At 35.0% G+C, this 24649-nt stretch overlaps 2 protein-coding genes across 2 annotated transcripts; both read left to right on the forward strand.

Moving 5' to 3' along the window:
* The first annotated feature begins 12178 nt into the window (after positions 1–12178).
* LOC123693683 (transmembrane protein 147) lies at positions 12179–14084 on the forward strand. The gene is made up of 4 exons (XM_045638872.1): positions 12179–12377; positions 12449–12590; positions 12907–13029; positions 13646–14084. Exons 1-4 carry the CDS (start codon positions 12301–12303, stop codon positions 13991–13993), a joined length of 690 nt encoding a protein of 229 aa, XP_045494828.1. The 5' UTR covers positions 12179–12300; the 3' UTR covers positions 13994–14084.
* Positions 14085–15026: 942 nt separating this feature from the next.
* On the forward strand, positions 15027–24649 carry LOC123693938. Its single transcript, XM_045639208.1, has 8 exons — positions 15027–15729; positions 15812–15993; positions 16768–16861; positions 19764–19932; positions 22850–22988; positions 23329–23476; positions 23625–23978; positions 24523–24649. Exons 1-7 carry the CDS (start codon positions 15421–15423, stop codon positions 23883–23885), a joined length of 1302 nt encoding a protein of 433 aa, XP_045495164.1. The 5' UTR covers positions 15027–15420; the 3' UTR covers positions 23886–23978; positions 24523–24649.

Genomic DNA, 24649 nt, shown 5'->3' on the forward strand with positions numbered 1-24649 from the left:
GCCAGTGAATAAATATCCCATAAATCAAAAGAAACATTCTGCGTATAAGTTAAAACACGCACGAGAGATAAGTCGTATCAATTTTTTCCGACACCACAAATCCCTCGCCGACGGCCCGGGGTAAAATATTCGCTTCTGTGAGGAATAACAAGGCTATGGACCGCCACGGATTACCGGCTTTTCTCTTATAAATATTGTTCGGTTTGTATACATTATATTTTAAATAGGGCATTTACTTTGATTTTTAATTAATATATGTATTAAACAAGTAGTCTCATCGATTAGACAGGATGAGGTACCTACCTACGTCAAAATTGCTTACGTTCAAGTACCTACTTATATAAAGAAAGCTTTAATTACCAAAATAAACATGCAATAATTTAGGAGGTATGCTATATACGTTAAATCTGATCGTTTACGAAATTTACGATAATTTAAAAAACATTAACAATTTAAGTAACCAATTCGACAATCCACGTAAAAATATAAAAGGAAAACCGTACAAAAACGCAGCTCTTGTTCGCAAAAAGCGTGTCTCGGCCGCGATGTATATTGTATGAGTAGGTGAATTTCAAGTGTTTTTTCAGCTCTAATGGATTGCCCCGGCCCCGGTCCGCCAGATAAATATCTCACGGTAATCCCGAGGATACGTGCGGTAAAAAACTGAAAATATCCTATCGTTTTTATGTTATAGGTATTTGGAATTGACGATCCCCTTTATCTGGTTGGATCGCTGTTTGTAATTAAAGCAAATTCACTTCAATTTTTCTTACTTCGAGTTGTCATTATTTGCACAGACGAAACGTACTTAGTTAATAGAAATTTCTCTCTGAAGACATGTTCATTGTAAAATGTTAATAAAAAAGCGTGTGTGCCGAGCACGCGTGTCTGAGGTGAAACTTCATTGGCAAGATTCATAGATAGGTACCCAAATCTTCATCTTACTACATCACGTGACGGTATTGCCATGACGCGACATTGAAATTTTACTCTCAACGCGCCTAAAGAAGTTTCACATTTACATTTTCTGAATATTTTATAATCAAAACACACAACAACAATTCAACAAAAACGAATCGGCTTACCATTTCATACATTGAGCATGATGAAAATCTAAATAATAATAGAAATAACACAATAGTGAGAATTGAACATGACAACCTCTTAAAAAAATGATTTAGGTATAACAAGACTATTATATGATAATTGTACGCACTTAATATCTAAGTGTTTGATACACGAAGTTACGTCTTTCTTGCTCAAATCATTATTTTGTGATCATAACAACTCGCTTGGTATTAGTAAGCGTAAGTTCTTCCTTATCTAAAAATCAAAGAATTCAATTATTTGTAGCAATTATATACGGTTCTTTTGAAAAACTGGAATGGGATTCTCAATTTGCATATTTTACAACTTGACTATTAGGATATTTCAATAAAGTACGATTCATTTTGAAGGTAGCTGCATAATCGATATCGAATCATCACATCGCGGCACCGGTATCAGTCACCATAAACAGCAGCATCAAAACATATCGCGATAAAACCAATCAAGCAAAGTCATGGCATGAAGGTAACCATGAATTAGTTCCCTCCCACCACGTTACACAATTTGTGACATCCCCTCCACTTTGCGCTCGACTTGGCAGCGCCGAGTCATCGCTGAAGTATTTATCAAGACCTCACTTTCAGTGGCTATTCCTTAACGCAACTTTATGATAATAGAATTGATTGATTGCCAACTCACGTTACACGGTTACTTAGTCACTGACTTGTAAACGAAAATTTTATTTATGGTCCTCGCTGGATGCCTCGCATTTTATCAATAGATACAGCTAAACGGGTAGAAAAATGGTTGTGGTGAAGTAGGACATGCTTTGCTTAGGGCCTGTTTATTATTAGATACTTTATCTCCAAAATCTCGGTTTATACTTTACACTAGATTTATTTACAATTAATACTACCTAAGTATTACCTACTTAAAAAAAATAAGGCGTTTCAATTCTTTGGAGGCTGTAAACTCAAAATTTCCCTTTTAACTTTCTGACCCTCTAAGTACCTACGTTCAACAAGCACTTGATCTCCGGTGGTGTGAAAATTAAGAGGTAACTTTTAATTACGTGAGACTTCTATGAATAAATTTCAATAGATATGAGTACTTAAATTTAAAATATGATGGTCATTAATAATAATGGAAGTCATATGTTATTACAACAATGGTGTTGACATGCGTCGAGTTTCAGACAACGCTCCTAATGGCGATATCGAGTAGTCGAGGTGATCCATCACTTATTGGTAATGCTCAACCCTTTAATTACCTTCCACTTTCCTAATAGCCATGTTGGAGTACATTATAATGGATCTACGGTTTCTAATACTTTTCTGGTTTTGGTGCTGTGCATAATGTTACTTTTCAGATTTCCTATGATAAGGATTGAAATATATATTATGCAAAAGCAATATGCTCTATAAATTTATCTAAAGTAGAAAAAGGCAATTTCTGAAATAGAGTGCTATTTTTAAACATTTTATAGTTTATAGATCTGTCAAACCGCCAACAGAACATGTTACATTCAGATAGGGTGGTTTTAATTTTGGTTGTGAAGCTTTTCCCGAATTTGATTACCACGTGAAAAAAACGAACACACAACAATAACTAATAACCAACAAAATTATATTATTATACATCAATTTTACAGGTCACTTCAGCGAAACAATAAACAGCGAGACATTCTCATCGCTTTATTTGTAAATAACATTTTTTCGTAATTACCGTGATGTTACGACGCTGTGCGCTAGGACATAACGTGCTGTGGATGCGCCAGGGGGGGCACACTCAAAACTGTCATGTAAACGCATAGACGACAGCGACGCGGGCGATGAGTGGTATAACTAAAATTAAAAAAAAAGCCGCCATCTTGTAATGATGTGCGACTGTCATTGTCAACCATAGTTTTCAACTTTCGGACGGACGTTGATGCGATTTCGAGGTTATCTCATTTGTTTTTGTTAAATATATCTGGTTATCTTTTAAGTTTTTGTTTTGGTTAAGTTTTGTTTTGTTATTTTGTTACTTGTTTTATTGTTGTTAACTGTTGTGAACGTTGTGATCATGAGTTTTCAACGGAGGAGAAAACACGCTAGAAGCTTAGAACTTTTTAAAAACTTGAGAATCCTGCCTCTTGCATGTATTTATATCAAGGAAATTTGTATTTTCATAAAAAAACATCCTCAATATTTTAAAACTAATAAAGAAATTGGAAAATTAACAAGATATATCCAAACAATTTGTTTTTACCGAGGCCAATTAACTTTGTACAAAAAAAATGTTCCTTAGATAGGTATTCAGATATTTAATAAAATCCCAAAAGACTTGCAAGGGGTTCCTCTTCCAGGATTTAAAAATAAATTAAATAAATACTTATTAGAGAATTGTTTTTACAACCTAAATGAATTTCTGTATGATATGAAAAATGTCTAAATAATATAAAATAATGATATTGATATTAATTGATTGACTGTATGACTAATGATTTATGTATAACCTAATTTTAAGTGACAATACTCCTGACTCGTATTTTTACTATAAATATCTAATCATTTTCATTCATTATGTCAATTAATAATAATTATTGTATGCTATGTAGTTATAGTAAAAACTAAGGTAAAAACATGAATGTTCCTTAATTCTGATCTTAATATCTTTGTATGTACCATGTTTTTATGCAATAAATGATTTATTTATTTATTTAGAACAAAAGCTTTAGTTATTTCAGTGACTGCACTGAAATAACTAAAGCTTTTGGTTTTAGCAGATTTTAGAGGTTTTAGCAATTGTATAGTATATAAATCTCAATTTCAATTTAATAAACGTGAATACCGCTAAAGAAATTGTTTTTTATTCTCACCCCTGGTTGCCCTCATTACTTATTTATTATTTACTCAACTTACAAGGCAACTTATGGAGTGAGAGTATGTTTACAAAAATATTACTAACGCCACAAAAAGAGTGTTGTCACGAAAACGACGCTTTTCTTGGTGTTAGTAATATTTTTGTAAATATACTTTCGCTCCATATCTGGTGCTAAATGTCGATATGCATACTGCATATAGCTATATATATATATATACCCCTTTAAAGCATTAGTTATCCTACAAAGTTGCAGATGGCAGCACGTTCCATACATGCACTTATTACCACAGAGTAGCCACTCTATCTCAGTTATACATCCTTCCTCTATGGGATGCGCCGTGAAACAACGATAAAAGATTGAGTGCGTCACGCCTCGCGGGCATTCCGCGGTAATAACCGGACAATATCGCTCTTAACATTTGTACCCGCTTTATTGCAATACCAACCGTTTTTTATAAACTTGCAATGTCGTGAAACAATATTATAAGGTCTTGATTACTATATGGCAGGTTTATGTGCGAATGGTTGACAGGATTAAACTGTACTTAAAAATTCGCATAACGTAATGAAATTTCATATTATTATGGCAAAATTGACAAATAACAGCAATAAGAATGGTTATAAATTATAATCATTCATTTGGGAAATTTGTATAAAAAATACTTCCATTCATAATTAAACGGATGTTCTATAGATCCCCGAATATCCCAATAAATGCGTCTAATACCTAATAAACGACACAATCTTTTATTGTAGGGTGATGTTAAGGATATGAGAAATCAGAACTTTAATATTATCTAACATTAAAACGAAATAACAAAGACTTTAACCAGCATTATGTTCGAATAAAATATTTTGATGGCGGGCGACACGCGGACTCAAAATCATAACGTGTAACGACCGGCTCGATGCAAGTAATGGGCGCCCGGGATGTAACCGTAATAGTAAAATGAGCTTATTATCACATAAAATTCCTTTTACTGGAACACAATGAAACGGGATATCGTTTGACAAATGTCTCAATAACTTCATAAAACGCTAATACGTTGCTAATCCATAACATTAGTGTTAGCTAAATTGACACTTCCGTTTTTTTTACAGCGCTACGTGGTTTGAATGTAATAATTGTAAATTGAGCACCTGTCACAATCCATTGGCCACTCTGCTGACGTGAACATGTGGTGTAAACTCTATTAAGGGCGCAATTCAAATCGCCGGACGCTCCCCTTGTACTTAGTTATAAGAAAAATATTTTTTTACTAGAGTACACCCTATGTGCGGTTTTACTAGTTTAAATCTAATATAGTGTAAGAGCATCAGATGGATGAGAGTAAACTTTTCAAGTAAATATAGAGCATCGATATGTAATGTATGGCACACTACATTTATGTTTTAATTGAAAAAAATCTACTAACACAAGCGCAGTAGGTACTCTTTTTTTACATAGATGACACTAGACTTGACTAGACCATGGTTTACTGTATCAATCAGCTTTAGAGCCTACACGTATTTTTTTTTTATTTGTATAGGTACCTAAATGAAATTTATCTAATCATTTTCATTGATACGAATAATAAAGGCATTGGCGATAAAAATCGTTGCCTTGGTAGGTTCCTGTACAATTAGGTATATTTTAAACATGAACTAATGATAACTTATACTAATACCGACTATAAATTAAAAATTTTTATCACCTTCTCTTTGTCTATAAATATAAAATCTCTCAAATTGCGCAGACTCCAATGCCAGGGGTCGGAAACGATGTGAAAATTTAAACTTAATCCCCTGCATTGTGCACTACGGTCAGGACAGTGTGCTATTTACATTTATTGCACTTGCTCTGCGAAAATAATGCTTTTCACACACGTAATAAGTATTGAAGGAAGTTCAATGAATTTTTTCCTACAATCGTAATGGTCACTTATATTGAATTGTTACTTTATATTTTTTGTTAGGATTATCGTGTCGTGGGAGTGTGTACCATTATCCAGAGCTATAGAATTCTTACCGTTTCTAATTGGGCAGTAACAATTGTATAACATTATTCGTGAGTAACACTTTTTGTTACTATTACTACCTACCTATTATAATCAAATAATATTGTGAACATCTATAAGCAGCATATTCACAATTCTTATTTATGACGGGTAAAAAGTTTTTTAGCTAATTCTTAAAAAAATACAAGTTAAGGTACTCCGCTTCATGTAGTATCAATTCTTTAAATTTATATAAATGATTATAATCCCCATTACGCAAAAACACAACAAAACCATTGAGTAACGCGATCCTTTGAACGAAAATCGCCGCACACCTTCACAAATCGTAATCCTCTTAGAAAACATTTCCAATTTAAAAAGAATTCCTTTCATCCCTCTGAGGAGGGCACGCGTAAAAAATAAAGGAAAAGCGACAGGCTTATACCTACGCACGTGTACCTATATACGTGTACATGCGACGGGGTCCGCTCCTCGATTCCTTACAGGTCGCTTCTTCCGTCGAGAAAGCATCTATTGAAACTCCACTCAGCCCGTGTTAGCTGCCTATTTAGTATAAAAAGGGTCGAGGATTTTGGGATATTTTTTATCCAAGGCCACCCCGGCCCACCTCCCCACACCTTGTGCTTAGGCGAAACCTTTATCGTTTAGTTGCGATCCAATTGTTATAAAGTATTATTTATTGCCGTTTCATGATATACTTGACAAAAATAGAACATTTAGGCAATTATGCAGACATTTGATTATGTTGATTTTAATAGTATAAATACAAATAATTTGTAATCAATCCAGTAATGTGAAATTATTATTACAAGTATCTATTATCTGCAGCTTAGCGAAGTACCTACAGAGATGAGACTAACTCATGTTTTGTATCGGAAAAGGACTTCTGTAGTTCTGTGAAAAATGCTAATAATTGATATCAAGTAGGTACATAAATGGGTACCGTGTACAGATAAAATAAACTCGACAGCATCACAGAAGCGTTATTCATCAAAAAGGAAATGCAGATGAATTCTCTGTCTGTCCCTGCTATAAACTAACTTTGCACTTGTTTAGGTATTAAGTCTGATAAATGCATAAGCAACTGCATGCGTGATGCGATGCCCTACCTAATTGCAATATTTCCCCTGCAATTTCCCAACCCCAAAACATTTCAAATATTTAAAGGTCGAAATGTGATCGCAGCCCGAAGGTCGAGTGACGCACAATTGGATCACATGAGCGGTTGAGATCGCCTCGATCCATCCGACTTCACTCAAATCTACTTATCCAAGCAAATTCGATTTCAATAGCCCTAAGTAAACTTAAATTTGTATCAATTTGGCATAGCTCAGTTGTTACTTTTACCGAGCGACTTTTTATCGTCTAACGTATTTACATTGAGAAGTGGAAAAAATACGCTCCCATACGAAAACTATTTACTATTAGGTAAGTATTCTGTAGAAAAGCAGCTAAAATATTGGATTTTTAGAAATTTCGTATTTTGTTTAAGTAATTACCTACTTATTCTAATTATTACATTAATTACCCAAAAACTGATAAGCATAGGCTCAAATCGTAATTTCAAAAGAATAAGTTTGAAAGCTTGTGATGGTAGCGTATGATAGGTACATTATGAGGAAAAGTTTATGCGAAATACCAACAGTACTAGCAATTCACAAAAAGCGAATTTAATCGTCCTGGGATCGGTTAACCCACGTTACACCACCACCGTTCCCAGAGGACAACTCCGACTTTCCGCAAAGAAAATAGCAATCAAAATTTGATTTACCGCCACCCGCGGCCATATATCAAACCTCTCTAATCCGAACTCGGAGAAAGCCTCAGATCTAAGGGGATACACGTCGAATTGAAAATCTAGCATTGTTTAATATTTATGACTCAAAGCTGTCTATGAATAAATCACACAGAATATAATAATTATGCATAAGATAAAGTTATGTATGAAAACTAAGGTTTTCTAAACGCTGCACTCCGGTAGTACCTATACCTCGTGATAAAATGAGCCGAATCTTTATCGATTATGTAAATTATGGTCAAAGAACAAAATAATAGGTTGTTTTTGCAGAAATAGAAACAAATTCCATAGCTTGTTTTACATTCTCTATCGAATTTCTGTCCACAAAATGTAGCGGTCCGTCGCTCAATATTCAGTGGCATATAAAACCAAATTGGACTTTTTGATCAGCCACCAAATATTCTATGCCGCTCGTCGGTATCCTATACATAAAGAATGAAGCTCCATCTTCAGAATATAATGTTTACCAAACGATGCGATCTTGCTTACAAATGGAATTTTAGATATGATCAGTTTTAATATTTTATATGTGCGCGAGCGTGACTAAATCAATGCGCTATAATCAAGATTAGTGAACGCTTAAAGCCCTCAATAACTGAATGCACTTTGCGATATTCTCTTCACCAATTGAACATTTAGGTACTCAGATACTTAGTCCATAACTATTGAGATGATTACAAAATATCTTTAGGTATATGTTAAAATAACATAATAGGTACCTACTAATAATAAACATTCAGTAATAGGTAAAAAAATAAGATTTTTATCAGGCGCTATTGTAATAATATATCAATTTTGAACATCAAACAACCGGCACCACTTAAATAATAAAGATAAAAGTTAGAGTAATAAAACGAGATTATGAGGAAAGTAACAAAACTAGTATTCCCCGCCGAGAGGACAATTTTGCATCGAGATCGATCGCCGGAGGGTGCAGGAGGGCCGGTGAGGAATGTCGCATTAGGGAGTTTGCATGGGGTCACGGTAAGCCGTTTCCGATAAGGCCCCGAACTTGGACGTTTCTTTGGTCCCGATAGTCAATACTCGCTTATCTGGCCGCCGCAGTCGCCTGCACCGTGCGTGACGCGAATAATGCAAGCCGGACGCCCTACGCTCCCCAAATTGAAATTATTTTTCTATAACGCACGCGAAATAACTATATTTCTACCGTGGACTATTGAAATGTAGACAATTCACCGATGATTGTAATGACTGTTTTAAATTTATTCAGTCTAGGTATATAATTATTTCACTTTTTATTATTTGTTACTTTTTACATAGTTACTTGTAAATAAGTATATTTGAATTTTCAATGATATGCTTATAATTTACAAATTGGAATCATCAAAAGAATGTTAAGAAAGATGCTGCAAAAACAAAACGGGTCGATACGTGGCCTCAATAAATTAACATATATCGAGCTTTTTCCACGATGCTTTCCAACGATGAAGCTTATTTTACATAGGTAATTATTAATTATTAATTGAGGCATGTATAAATGTAGGTATTTGTAACTTAACGTTTTAAAGTTTTAACCCATTGAGCACCGAGCGGTCCAATCGGACCACGACACAATAGATTTTCTATTGTGTCTGTGATTCCGGGGGCTGAGTTATTACAACAAGTCGCAAGTACAGAAGGTTATATCATTCTAATAACATAATGATAAAGAGCCGTAAATAAGCTCAAACTTTCAAGTACACAAGTAGTCTCAAACGATAAGGATTATACTAAACAAAAAACCCCCAAGATTGAGATCTCGAGAGTGTCTTCTCGTGATAAATAACAGTTTCCCCGCTTTTTACCCGGTGAGGGTGTCACGCAAAAAAATGAATAAGGAAATTTACCTAATGGTCCCGATTCTTTATTCTTTATCGCCATTGTGAGTGGACAAAGCTGTAATGGAGGGTTGACGTGAGAGGACTACCGTGAATACTTCTATTCACTACTATTTTTTGCGGGTATTTGCGAGAAAATTGTTAAGAAACATTTTTGAAATATTACGTTTATTAACATAAAGTTTTAGTAAAAGATACTGAGTGGATATGGATTTAGTTTAGATTTTATAATGACGTGTTTAAAGTATATCACCTACCTTATTTTAAAAAGAGATTTGGAGAATCTGCACTCGTTAAATAAGAAAAAAATATTCCTTGTAAGAAATCGAGTAGCTCTTTATGAAAATAATATAATAGTTTTGTATAAAATCTAATAAGTCATCTAGTTTTGAAACCGGAGATATGGAAAATTAAAGGAAAATAAATTTTTAGAATCTACATGCGCCAGCTTCCCGCGTGGTGATTTAATTGTATATTTATATTCTTCGTTTTTGCATCGCCCTTTATGAAATCACATGAAAATCCGTTTTGTTTACTTTTGCCGCTATTACGAACAAGCCAAAAAACTTCAACATATTATGTACCTAATTAAATAAAAAATAATAAATTCTTGTATTGTGTTATGCATATTAAACCTATCTTTACAATTAAAATAAAAAAATATTATTCCTTTAAAATTGCATAAGTATTTAATTGATCCAGTATAAAGATTTGAAAATCATATTACATAATAATATTACTTTGCCACATTACAATATTGGTTTCATTGATTGGTATTGATGAAGGTCAAACCTATAATACACTAGCTTTCCGCCCGCGGCTTCGCCCGCTTTGTGCTTTAAACTATCCTATCTCTCAAGTTGGATCGAACTGCACATGGTGTACGAATTTTATTATAATCGGTTAAGTGGTTTAGGAGTCCATTGAGGACAAACATTGTGACACGAGATTTATATATATTAGATTATTAACATAAATAAAAATACTTTAGTCTTATGAGAATTATAAAATTACTCCTACTTGAAATTTAAGAAACCAATAAGACCACTTATTGGTTAAAGCCTACCATATTAAAATAAAATTTAAATAAGTATATTAAAAGTCAAACTTTTGAGTTGATTTTTTTAAATGTAAATTATTTCTTTATTTATGTACAGACTTAATTTATTTTCATATATGAACATTATTAATTGTATCATGGAATAATAATAAAAGCATTAATAGTCCTAAATTTTTTTAAATTTCAGTTAATCAGCTTTATTACTTAATTATTTTTTTATATTAATTATGTTTATATATATTTAAAGCTATCAACTGTTTCCAGGAAAATAATAAAATTGTAAAACTTACCAAAGAAAAGTAACTATATAATATTTCCAACGCCCAATGTACTGCAATCCACACGTCATATTATCTCCCTGGGATAATTTGTAATTCAAATTGTACAAATAGTAAACATTTAAGATGGTTAATATGCAAATAAGAGACAAGCTGTTGGTCTGATAGTCAAAATTGTACTGCAGTCGCTCGGAGAGACTCCGTCTCATGGATCCCTTGTGGCCCAACGCAACTTTGGACGAATAAAATCTAAATTTACAAAACTCTAACCTGCCATTGGCCAGCAAGCCCCTTACCCCTTTGCGCGTGTGCTAAAAAACGAAAGGGTTAAAAAGCTACCCCTTTTTTATCTCACCCTTTATTTTGCATCCCTTTTTCTCTGCGTTGAACAATGTTCTTTTTTACTTATATCAATATATCTCAATTTATAACAGAATCAATAAATGATAAAAAAAATATATGACTTTTTATGAACATAAGTACTTGTATATAAGTATATAATATTCCAAAATACAAATATGAATTTTAAAATTTTAAACATACCTATCTACCTGTAATAATCACGGACTGGCAATATATTAAGAATGCCTTTAGCACCAATTTACATACATAAGCAGCTAAAATATACACAATGTTAATTGATATTAAAATAAAATAAATACTTAATTCAATGCCTCAGCTCAATGCATAGTTTTATTTCAAATTTCTCCTTGTGCTTCTGCAATTAATTAATGATGTAACGCTTTCTCACAATATAGCAAATTTATTGTATTTAAATGTTCATTGCATTTATCTAAAAATGAAATAAATTATCGCAATAATTATTGATCGTTGTAAAGTTTATTTATTTCTGAATGTGACGTCAAAAATTAGCGCGAACTTTTTGTATGTGACTGCTGTCGTTCCTATTTACGTGATAAACATGAATAAAATTGATTGTCGAATTATATTACAGTAGAAATGTATTCATTCTATAGACCGTATATTGACATTCCTTTCATTTCAAAATATATTGTCTACATAATATAATTATAAACCAAACGTTTGATACCTTACTATATTTTTTCGTGTAGAATTAGTAGGTAATCCATTCCAAAAGCCTTCCAATAAAACTCGTCCAAAGATAAATTTAGAAATATTAGTCTAAAATGATATTATGAAACGTGTGTATATTTATTATTTTTTCTAGAATTCAAAATAATTTATAGTACCGCAGGCTGGCCACACAGTGAATAAAAAAGTTTAAATTTATTTCCTGCAACCAACCTGCAACCTTGCCTGTAAGCTGTCACTTGTCAGAACACTTCAGTTAAATGTCATGTGTCAATTGTACTCAGATTTGTAAATGTAAATTGTGATCTATCATTTTAATTAAATTAATATTTATTACTTATTTTATGTATAGAAATCATCAAAAATGACTCTTTACCATTTCGGCAATTGTTTAGCATTAGTTTATGCGCCATATCATATGGCTTACAAGTATTCTGGAATGTAAGCATTATTATCTAGGTTATACAAACTTTTTATTATAAATGATTTCAAGCTTTACTTTTCTGTTGTAGATCTGAATATGCTACGTTGTCGAAATGTGTGTATGCCGGTGGACTATATATTTTCACTCAGCTGTGCAAAATGTTACTTCTAGCAACGTTCTTCCCAGATTACGATAACACACAAGTTAATGGAGAATACGACGTTCTTTTAGTAAGTATTCAATTCACAATATGTATTATTTGAAGTATGAATGGATAAAAACTCACTATGTAGACATTCACACGAATAATCAGGTTTTATCTGGGTTAAAGTTATCACCTAACTGGGTGATAACAGTCACATTCTTATAGGATTTTAAGGAAAGGAATCCAGTATTTAATTTATTGAACTATCAAGTAAAAACATGTAGTATTATCTCAATTGATTCAAATTTTTTGCCATGATTTGGGCTTTAAAATCTTATATTAACACAAGTACTTACAGTATTATGTTCTGTGGTATTAATCAGATTTGTTGTTAATTTCAGGAAATTCTTAAAGCTACAGTGGACTTAGCAGATTTACTGGGTCTGTACTTTGCCATCAACTCTGTGCCTGGGAAGGGACATGCAAAGATTCTCACTGCAGCTATAGGCTGGGCTAGTGCAGAAGTAAGAAAAATTAAACTTAGCTTCAAACAAACAAAATTATAATTTATACTTAATCTGGTGGAGAATTGTTTGTTGCAATGACCACCAGACACCCTAGTCAGCAATACTAAATATTGCAAGCGGCAATTGTAAATTCAACGCAGTCAATTAAAAAACATTTATTCATATTTGGCTGTTATATCATTGTGTTAAATGTTTTACAATACACATAAGTTTGTATAATGTTTTACAATATACAAACTTCAATGTTATAATATTACACTGAACATAGTTTTAGACTAGCATTTTTTATTAATGCAAATGAGTAGAATAATAATTGTATTAAAACAGTACCTAGTAATATTTGTAGGATGACAAAATACAATATGAAATTGGACTTGAGAATGTAGTTCTATTTAAAGAAATTAGTATCATGACAAACTCTATACTTTATGTTGTTGCTTTATTCTCTGAAAGGAAAACCTTCATAAGTAATTGATGAGATAATGATACATGTGTATTTAATAATTATTCCACAATTTTGCAACATTGGCATAAATTTTTCTCGATTTATCCACTCAATTTTTATTTAACTTAATTAATTCACAATTACAAATATAAACATTGCATCTTTCAGGTGATTGTCACCCGCAGTGTGCTCCTATGGGTGGGCGCGCGCGGCTCCGAATTCGACTGGCGATATGTTCGCTCCTGCGCCGAGTCAAATGTAGCGCTCCTGCAGCACGCCTCCACCGCAGCTCTAGTATGGCTGTGGACTCGCAGCGATCTACCCAAGAAACATTCCCCCATAGTCATCACCCTCCTTGCTCTATCTCCATACAGAAGTTTAATAGAAGATGCAATTGCCAGCGTGCTGTCTCTCAGTGCTTGGGCGCTGTTAGCAGTACGAGCTGCACATGCATCTGTAGTAGGTCTCACTGCATTAGCGATGTATGCAGTATTAGCTCAACAGATTGGAATTTAATTGGTTATGTAATGAAAAGAGTGCATGTTAGTTTATCTGGTGTATGTGTAAGTTATAATAAAGATGTGTTGTGGCTAGAATGCAGTTTAAATTTTTGGTTTTATTTCGTAATTATTGTTTTAACCTGTTATTATTTTAATAAACAAAGTTTTAATTCAGTTTGTATTAATTGTATTATTGGTCTTAGCATGATGATAATATATGCCTTCCTCGAACTAACTCGACTATCTACCAGTTAAATAATTTACAAAAAAACAAATATTCTCTTATTTATAATAGGTATTATAGATAAACCATGTATAGTTTTAATCCCCAAAATTATACTCTTGACTTTAATATACTTATGAACTACCAGCTTTTTGCCTCCGCTTTCAGTCACACAGTATAAATTTCAAGGGCTATCACATTTTAGCGCCATCTATCAAAATAACTACATAGTATAAAACCATAAAACAAAGCCGATTTCTTTATCCCCATTGTCCCTATGTATGCAAGCTTAAATCCACAGCTTAAATCTTTAACTACGCAACGGATTTTGATGCGATTTTTTTTTTGGAAGAGTGATTCAAAAGTAAGATTTGAGTGTATAATTTATTAGATTTTTACACAAAGCGGGTGAAACCACAAGCTGAAAGCTAGTGGGATATAAAATGGTCATAAAAATAAAGATTAAAAAATTGTTACCGTGTTTTTTTTTATAAGGGTGATCTATTAATAAAATGGCCTTCTTAAATCCAATACATAAAACTTGTAATATTTGCACACCCAATCAATGGGTAGAATGTATTAGCCACATAACATTGTAATTAAAACATCTAGAATCTGTAACTACATTCTTGCAAATAAATATAATTTGAATTTGAATTTGAATTTGTATTCTCTTCTGACTGGAGATTGTACGTACTATCCTGTGGTACTATCGAAAGACATCGTATTCTACATTCTACTTTATAAAAAGAATAAAAAATACGTCAATCAAATAAATGACATTTGACGGTTGACATATGTCACCAATGACAATTCCAGCCGAAGCTTCTGCTTCTTGCGAAGTTGCGAATTATTTTATTTTCGTGTTATTTTCTGAGTTGCACATTGGTTGTATATTTTTTCGATTTTTATACTAGTTTCAAGTTTCAACTCACAAAATCAAAATTCCAAATTGGGAGTACAACAATATTTGATTAGTGCTTTGAATACTTAGAGAACATTCACAACTTCTTGTGTACCTACTATAAAAAGTTGTTGACGAATGACGCTACGAACTCATGTTTAATTTACCATCTATCCATCTTTAAGATCATTTATATTTGAAACGATAACCTTTAACATTTTATTCATAAATTTCCTCGACAAATTAAGTGAATATGTGATGACCTGTGCCAAGTGAAGATTTATTTACATTATGTCGTGACGGAACTGTAAGAATAATGTTAACGGTATTATTAGTGGTACTTCTATGTGCTATATCGAACGCGGACGTCGAGACGCAGTGCAGTAACAGTACCGAGACGAGGCTTAGCTTCTTGCCAGCTAACGATGAAGTGGATGGAAGGTACCGGGTGGAGTGGTGTACGACGCCTAAATCGAAGGACAAGGTGACGAGCTGGGAGCTCACGTTACGATGCAAAGAAAACACCACCGCAGACAAATGCCACGGTGATGCCTTTCTGTATGTCAGACAGGGCCACTCGTTTTTCAACAAAGATGTGAATATTACACATTTAAATTGTAGCAATGTAAGTGAAATGATTTTCCTCATTTATTGTTATGGAAATTGTAAAATTCCTATTTACATAGTTTGTTGTTAACAATTTGCAGGTATGTTTCGCTACTAACCTTGATCTGATATTCAATGGGACTTGTTATTTAGTTAAGACATTTCTACACTATGGGAAAATCAGCGGCAGTCCAGAAGACCATTTATTTTATATTACAAATGAATTTCCCAAGGAACGTTTCACTAACAGTGAAACAAGGATCTCCATACAGAGCTTTAGCAAGTAAGACATTTTCATTTCTTTTTTGTGCTGAATGTTGTACCAAAATATGAAATTTAGGTAAAAAAACCAAATGAGATGTAGTTTTGATTGTTTTATTGCATATCTCAAATGATGTTAAAATAAAAAGACCTTGAAATTCAAATGTATTCATTCACAACTGATTATTTATTTTTATTACTATGCATTAAAAATTGAAGCATACTAAACATCAATAACAAGTTGTTTGAATAAGGTCATTCAAGGTAAAGTATTGTTTGGAATTCAAAGGAATAGTTGTTGAGTGTAAATAGATGATTGTAATAATAGTTATGAATGAAAGCAATTAAAAAGAAGCTTTTTTTCCCATTTTATGTGAAATTTTGCCTATTCTTATAAAATTCAAAATAAAATGCTGACCTGAGATATTTTGTAAATTTTTTTGTCAAGGGCTATTTTTTCTGAAATCAAGACATTTAGTATTTAAGAGCTAGCGCGCAAGAGCAACTTTTGTCTCCGCAACTATTTTGTCTCTCCCATCAACTCTATGGGGAGTTGCGTCGCTACGTGCGCGCACTTTCTTACTAGCCCATAGAGTTGATGGGAGAGACAAAATAGTTGCGGAGACAAAAGTTGCTCTTGCGCGCTAGCTCTAAAGGCGTGCATATGTATATTAACACAAATATACATAATATATATTTTACTTTCTAAAACACTGAGTTTATTTAAATTATTAAGAATATATTATATTTGTAACCACTATGAGCTCATGTGAATATATTATCTATGATATTTCAGTGAGCATCTCACAGTCAAGTGGTACTTGAGCTACATTCCAGCGACGGACTACACAATGAGCTTATGTGCGCTACTCAACACTACTAATGATGAAGTAAGTTCCACTATAAATGAGATTTAACCATGCTTATTGTGGTGAAACTTCTTTAAGCGCGTTTAGAGTAAAATTTCATCGCAGTCGCAGTCGCGTCATTGCAATACCGTCACGAAAGACGATTTTGGGATCTTTGAATATTGCCAAAGAAGTTTCACTTCTGACACGTGTGCTCGGTACACACACTATTTTTATATTTAAATAGATTTCTTTCACAACTATGTTATAACGTATCTTCACATTAAGAATACTGTATGAAATACCTAAAAAAAAAGAATGAATGAAGAAAGGCTGTTTCTACTCTTATCTAAATATATAATTACTTTGTATGTTTAAACAAAGGTTATTATGATTTAATTTATTTTTATTTCTGGAAACTCCCTGAAACAAAGCAGAGCTAAAATTAAACTTCCTACCTCACCGTTTGCTTTGGGAATTAATGTGTTTATATAAATAAACATCTTCACAGCAAGAATGCTTCAGTGCTTTTACCTTTCGATTTAATAAAAAATCGAGGTTGAACACTAATTAAGCAGAAATACTTTCAAATGTTTGTTTCCAATTTACTTGTGATTACTATTCATTTACTTTAGAAAAAAATATTGTGATGTGGTCTTGAAATTAATAGTTAAATGTACCAACACACACTTGGCCAGTGGGTTAAGGATACTGTTTGTTATTCACACATAGGGGTTGTACAATGAGGAAAATATTATTTCCGCATGAAATATTATTTCCGGCTTAAATATGCTATAGCTTTTTCCCCATTATTAGCCTGGTACAGTCACACATATCTAGATAGTATTGTATTGTATTAGCCTGTTGTATCCCAATGCTGAGCAAAGGCCTCCCCAAAGCGCTTCCATGAATCACAATCTTGTGCTATTGTAGACCATTCTTTATTAATTTGTGTCTATTCCCGATCGGGAATAGACACAATAGATTTTCTATTGTGTCTGTGATTCCGGGGGCTGAGGCATTCAATTGGTCCAGTTCATCTCGCCATCTTTTATTCAACCTGCCGCAACGCCTTCTATAGAGGTTTATTTTAAGACTTTATTAAAATCTATCCATATACTTTTATATATTAATAGCTGCGCTTCGCGGTTTCACCCGCGTGGCACCGCTCCTGTTGGTCTTAGCGTAATGATATATAGCTTAAAGCCTAACACCGAAAGAATTTTTCAAATCGGACCAGTAGTTCCTGAGATTAGCGCGTTCAAACAAACATACTCTTCGGCTTTATAATATTAGTAAAGAAAATAAGGTATAACACTTCATTCTTGGGATATCCCCTTTGTGTATAAAATAAGTTGTATGTAAAGTTAATAGGTAAATACTTAAATGAACAATTACCTAATAAAAAAAAAATATTATCAACTTTTTAGAAAAACAATACTTAATTGCAAAGAGCCCAAAACGTAACAATATCGTTGTTTAGTTAACCACATGACCTTTCGTAAATATTTTACTCTCTCAGTCTATAATAGGAAAAATTCGTTGTTATTTATTAGATATTTAATATGGATAAAACAATCATTATAATATGTATTTCATTATATTATGTATTATGTACATGAAGTTTTGTATAAGGAAAAATAATTTCGTTCCAATTTTTGGTAGTTAGACTCTTTATTCGACACTATGAGACTGAACTAAAGAGATTAATATGTGTTTTAGATCATAACACATACATTTTAATTCATAATACATCACCAACACAGCAACACTTGCTTTAAACGGAACGGTTTAAATGTATTCAAGGACTCAATCGAAAACACAAATAAACCGACCCAATTAGGATCTCGCCGATTTCATCGCTCGTAAAATCCATATAACAATACATAATAATTGGATTATAATAATCACACTATTTTTATGCGTTATAATACGCACCTACAACTTATATCTATATAAAATATTTTGTGATATTTAATATTTTTGCCTTTTTAAGGAATGCGGGGTTCTAGGAACTATTTATCGTAATTATGTATATAATATATCAGCAATTTGCGTCAGTCTATGACGGTCACATAATATGTTATTACTTATTGTTAATAATATTATATATATCATATTATAATAAGCAGATTTTCTAAACGCGGAGTTATTAAATAGTTTTATTTACATATAAAGCGCTTATCGTAACATGTGTTAATTATGTGTGCTTGTATGAGTTGACCATACGGAGATGTTTTTGAATTGCTGAATATTTAATGGCCAGTTGCGTGTTATTAAAAGGTTACTAAACTTAAAAGATAATTTATTTATCACTAGATATATTGTCCGATGGGATTTCCAATTGATATCGAAAAGGTAACAAAGCCAAATAAGCATAAAGTACTTAAATTCACAGCAAAAAAATATCTTTAACTACTTCGATTAAATCTGTTATAAATAAATAATTTAAAAATAAGTATGTATGCCAATGGTGATAATGATCGTAAAGTATACTGTTGATGATAAAGATTGTTAAGACTTAAGTGCACTGTTGGTGATGATAGTGATTGATACGGATCGGATGCTCTTATTGTTGATGGTGATTATTAAGTGTGCTGTTGGTGATAACAATGATTGTTAAGTATGCTGTTTGTGGTGCTAGTGATTGTAAAGTATGCTGTTGGTGATGATAACGACCGTAAAGCTTAGCTGTAAAGTATTATGTTGGTGATGATAGTGATTGTTAAGTATGCTATTGGTGATGATAATTATTGTTAAGTATGCTACTAGTGATTGTAATGATTGTTAAGTATGCTGTCGGTGATGATCATTATTGTCAAGTATGCTGTCGGTGATGATAATGATTGTTATGTGTGCTGTTGGTAGTAATGACGATTGTGTATGTGATGATGGTGGCAATAATGATTACGTTAATGATGATGATGTTTGCGTGCGGTTGCAGCACTGCTGGGACGTGTCGCGCAACTGCAGTGCGGGCGGGCGGCGGCAGAGCGAGGTGCGCTGCTCGCTGCGCGCCGCGTACGGGCGCTACAACATGCGCCTGCAGCACTGCGCGCCCTGGGACACCTCGCCGCTCTTCCGCCGCGTCACCAACGCGAACCGCGTCTTCAGTGAGTGCTATACCTAACACGTATAGAAATTTCCCTGGCTTATAGAATTTTTCCTGACGTTAAGAAATTTTCCTGATGTATAAAAATTTTCCTGGCTTATAGAATTTTTCTTGACGTATAGAAATTTTCCGGACTTAATGGAAATTTTCCTTTCTTATAGAAATTTTCCTGGCGTATAGAAATTTTCCTGACGTATAGAAATATGGCTGGCATAGGCAATCGATATTATGTTATTGTATTCAATCGTGGGGTGGAGCGGCTAGAACACAAATGATGAAAGTAGAAAGAGCACAAAGAGCGGTATTAAAAGTAATGATGGCTAAGCCCATATATTATCCCACTACAACCCTTTACAATGAATGTAAATTACTATCAATTAGAAAGCTCTTTATACTTAACTGTGTTCTTGCTTTTCACAAGCAGACAGACTGGCATAAAATAAAAGTTGAAAAAAGGCGCAAGGATAAAGTTTTCAACTTACCGCTTGTCCGCACCGCAGCTGCAAAACGTTTTCATGATTTTTTGGGCCCACTTCTGTATAACAAAATTAATAAAATACTAAACGTTCGTAATTTGACCTTATCAGATTTGAAAATTAAAATGAACAATTTGTTACTTACCTTGTCTTACAGCGAAACTGAAGATTTTATGAAAGTTTAATCCCAATCACGCATAAAACATATATAAAGAACCGCATATTCACACAATCTCTCAAACAACCGAACATACACAACATACACGCACACTCACACACACCCACACACTTACACACACACACACACACCCACACTTACACACACACACACACTTACACACACACACACACCCACACAAACTGCATGCCCGAAATGTTATTATTAACCTTATTTAAAAATAATCAATTTGTTACTTATTATTCTGTACTTTAGAAAATATGTAAAGTCTACTAGTATGTAAGTTAACTAAACAATACTGGCTAAGTCTGGAGAGGAAGGCGTCTATCGCCTCTAGCACAGGAATGTTCCTAGTTGAGGCGATCGTCGTGTCTAATTTGTTTTGTATTTATGTATTGTTTCCAAATAAATGATTTTATTTTTATTATTTATTATTATTTTTATTTATATAGGAATTTTCCCGACGCATAGAAATTTTCCTCACGTTTAGAAATTTTCCTTGTTTATATAAATTTTCCTTTCTTATGGAAATTTTCCAACTTATAGAAATTTTCCTGACTCATACAAATTTTCCCGGCTTATGGATTTTTCCTGGCTTATAAACTTATAGGAATTTTCCCGACGCATATAAATTTTCCTGACGTATAGAAATTTTCCTGGCTTATAGGAGTTTTCCCGACGCATAGAAATTTTCCTGACTTATAGAAATTTTCCTCACGTATAGAAATTTTCCTTGTTTATAGAAATTTTCCTTTCTTATTGGATTTTTCCTGGCTTATAAACTTTTTCTGACTTATACAAATTTTCCTTATCTATATAAATTTTCTACTATATAAATTTAGTTCTAAATTTAAAACTTATATAAAAAATGTACTAATTCAGAGAGCCTATTACAGTATTAAGGAATATATGGACGATAAAAACCCATGGAGGGTTGTCGCGTTAAAACCACAGGACAGTTCTTTGGCATATTATGATTATAATGTACATATAATGTATTTTGTAAAATTAAATTGTAAAAACTGACATGATTAAAAAGAGCAACTATGGAGTTTCTTGCCGATTCTTCTCCGTAGATACTGCTTTCCGAATCGGTGGTAAATGTTAAAACATGTAATGACGTTTCAAAAGTGCTTCTAAAAGAAGTCCAATTGAATAAATAAATGTTTGAGTTTGAATTTGAGTTTCCTGACGTATAGAAATTTTCCTGACATAGAAATTTTCCTGACTTATGGAAATTTTCCTGATTTATAGAAATTTTTCCTGACTTATCGTAATTTTCCCGACTTATGGATTTTTCCTGGCGTATATAAATTTTCCTGGCGTCTAGAAATTTTCCTGACGTATAGAAATTTTCCTGGCTTATAAACTTTTTCCTGACGTATATAAATTTTCCTGACAGAAATTTTTCTTGTTTATAGAAATTTTCCTGGCGTATAGAAATTTTCCTTTCTTATAGAAAATTTTTCCAGCTTATAGAAATTTTCCCGACTTATGGAAATTTTCCTGACTTATAGAAACTATTGTTAAAATCATTTTTCAAATCTTCCTAAAATTTGAAATTTTTACGACTGATAAAGTATAACCACCCACTTATTCCCACCCACATCCCGTACGCTATGTTCTCTACCCACAGACCGCGCGTGCGCAGAGTGGCTCAGTATCTGAATAGCCATGAACAATATCATCATCATCATTTTTACTGAAAACAATATTCATGTTTTTTTCTTTGCCCGCGGATTCCCCTGATGTTAAATTCGCATTGGTATGAGTCGTTTCACCGCTGCAGCTGTCAAAAGTTACCCATGGCCATGTCACATTAAAACGAATAAACACACTTTCGCATTTATAATATTACTAGAGGTCCGCCCCGGCTTCGCCCGTGGTACATATTTCGCAATAAAAGCTAGCCTATGTCCTTTCTCGGGTATCAAAATATCTCCATAGCAAATTTCATGCAAATTGGTTCAGTAGTTTAGGCGTGATTGAGTAACAGACAGACAGACAGAGTTACTTTCTCATTTATAATATTAGTATGGATTTATAATGTGGTGCTCATTTTTTTGTAATAAATTATCCTGCTAACACTATTGTATTTTCGGTTTAAGACATTTATTTCTCAAAAAGATTACATTGTCGTTGTTTTATTTCAAGTGAACACCTATACAATTTTGTCACGAGCCGCCTCTGATTTTGATATTAAAATTACAATTGACACGTGTTTTAACCAGTGCAATTTGTCAAATAACAATTTATAAGTACAGATCATGTGGTGGAGCAGTCGCTGCGCGTAGAGGGCGGTAGTAGTGCGCTGTGGTGGGCGGGCGCCGCGCTGCTGCTGGCGCTGCTGCTCGCCGCGCTGCTGGCCGCCGCCGCGCGCTGCCGCCGCAAGCCGCCCGTGCAGTGAGTAACTGCACCGTGTCACACTGCACTGCACTACATCGTGACATACTTCCCTAGACTGCACTACTTCGTGCCGCATTACACTTCATCGTTCAACGTGCCACGCTACACTATACCGTGCCACACTGCACAACACCGTGCCATATTTCACTTCATCGGGCTACACTACACTACACTACATCGTATCACACTGCACTAGACTGCACTAGACTGCACTACTTCGTGCCGCATTGCATTTTTTACTTCGTATACTGCACTGCACTCCATCACACTATACTGACAAGACAAAAATTATTGCGGTCTCAGTTTTCACATTTCAAATATACAAACATAATAACAGATGGCCGCCACAAGAGGGCAAAGTGCAGGAGGGCGCTGCGGCCGGCGCGCGAGACAAGATCCTGCTGCTGTACGCGCGGGACTGCGCGCCGCTCATGTGCCTCGCCGCGCGCCTGCGGACGCTGCTGGCGCGGGCTACGGACGGACAGGTGCGTTCCACGTTGCCGTATTTTATGGATTTTGGGATATATTTGAGACACAATTTTTGTTTGTTTTTCTATAAATTTGACCTTGCAGTTTTTTTTTATGGTCGAATTTTGAATACTCTTAGTGACGTGAAATGTGTTATGTGTTTAGGTGTACGACCTCTACGCGATGAGCACGTGGCGGATGGCGGCCAGCGCGCCGGGCGAGTGGGTGCGGCGTGCGTTGGCGCGGGACGACGTGCGCGTGGTGCTGCTGCAGGCGCCCGCCGCCGCGCAGCTGTGCGCCGCCACGCAGCGGGACCACCTCGCGAGTGAGTGCGTTAGCGCGGGACGACGTGCGCGTGGTGCTGCTGCAGGCGCCCGCCGCCGCGCAGCTGTGCGCCGCCACGCAGCGGGACCACCTCGCGAGTGAGTGCGTTAGCGCGGGACGACGTGCGCGTGGTGCTGCTGCAGGCGCCCGCCGCCGCGCAGCTGTGCGCCGCCACGCAGCGGGACCACCTCGCGAGTGAGTGTGCACCACAGAACATATAAAAGAGGTTAGAATGGCAATAATTCGCCGTTCCTATAAGAACCGGTGTCGCTTGTGGGTGTGGCCAAGACCGCGCAAGTCCGCTTACGTACATATTTGCAATTTCAAATCTAGCCAATCATAGCGCCGCACGATCACGTGATTTAAAATGGAACGAATCATACGCATGATGATGATGTGAGCAGTGCTCATATCCTTGGCGCGTCTGCCCCGCCTACGATGCCTTTCTAACTTCTTTTATATGTTCTGTGGTGCGCCCCGCACGTTGCACAGGCGGGCGCCACCTCACTACGTCACCACGCTACACCACTAGCTGCTCACCTTTTTTTTTATAGTGGGGAAATCTTCCAAAGATACCCACGGCCCCCCGGGGAAGGAGCCGTGGGTTATGTCGGATTCTTACCGACTAAAACCGCACTGTGTTCCGTCGAGCCGCTTTAATGATGGGGCCGCGGGTATTGGTTAGAATTGTTCCGCGACACTAGCTGCTCTGGTCACTGGTCACGTTGTCGGCTTGCAGTGGAGCAGCCGCTGCTGGGCCGGGCGGTGGCGCGGCGCGCGCCGGCGGCGGCGGACGCGCTGGCGGCGCTGGCGCTGCGCCTGCTGCACGAGACCGCGCACACCCGCCCCAACCACGCCTACCGCAA

The sequence above is a fragment of the Colias croceus genome, chromosome 8 (assembly GCF_905220415.1).
Source record: "Colias croceus chromosome 8, ilColCroc2.1".
In the NCBI taxonomy this organism is placed as follows: Eukaryota; Metazoa; Arthropoda; class Insecta; order Lepidoptera; family Pieridae; genus Colias; species Colias croceus.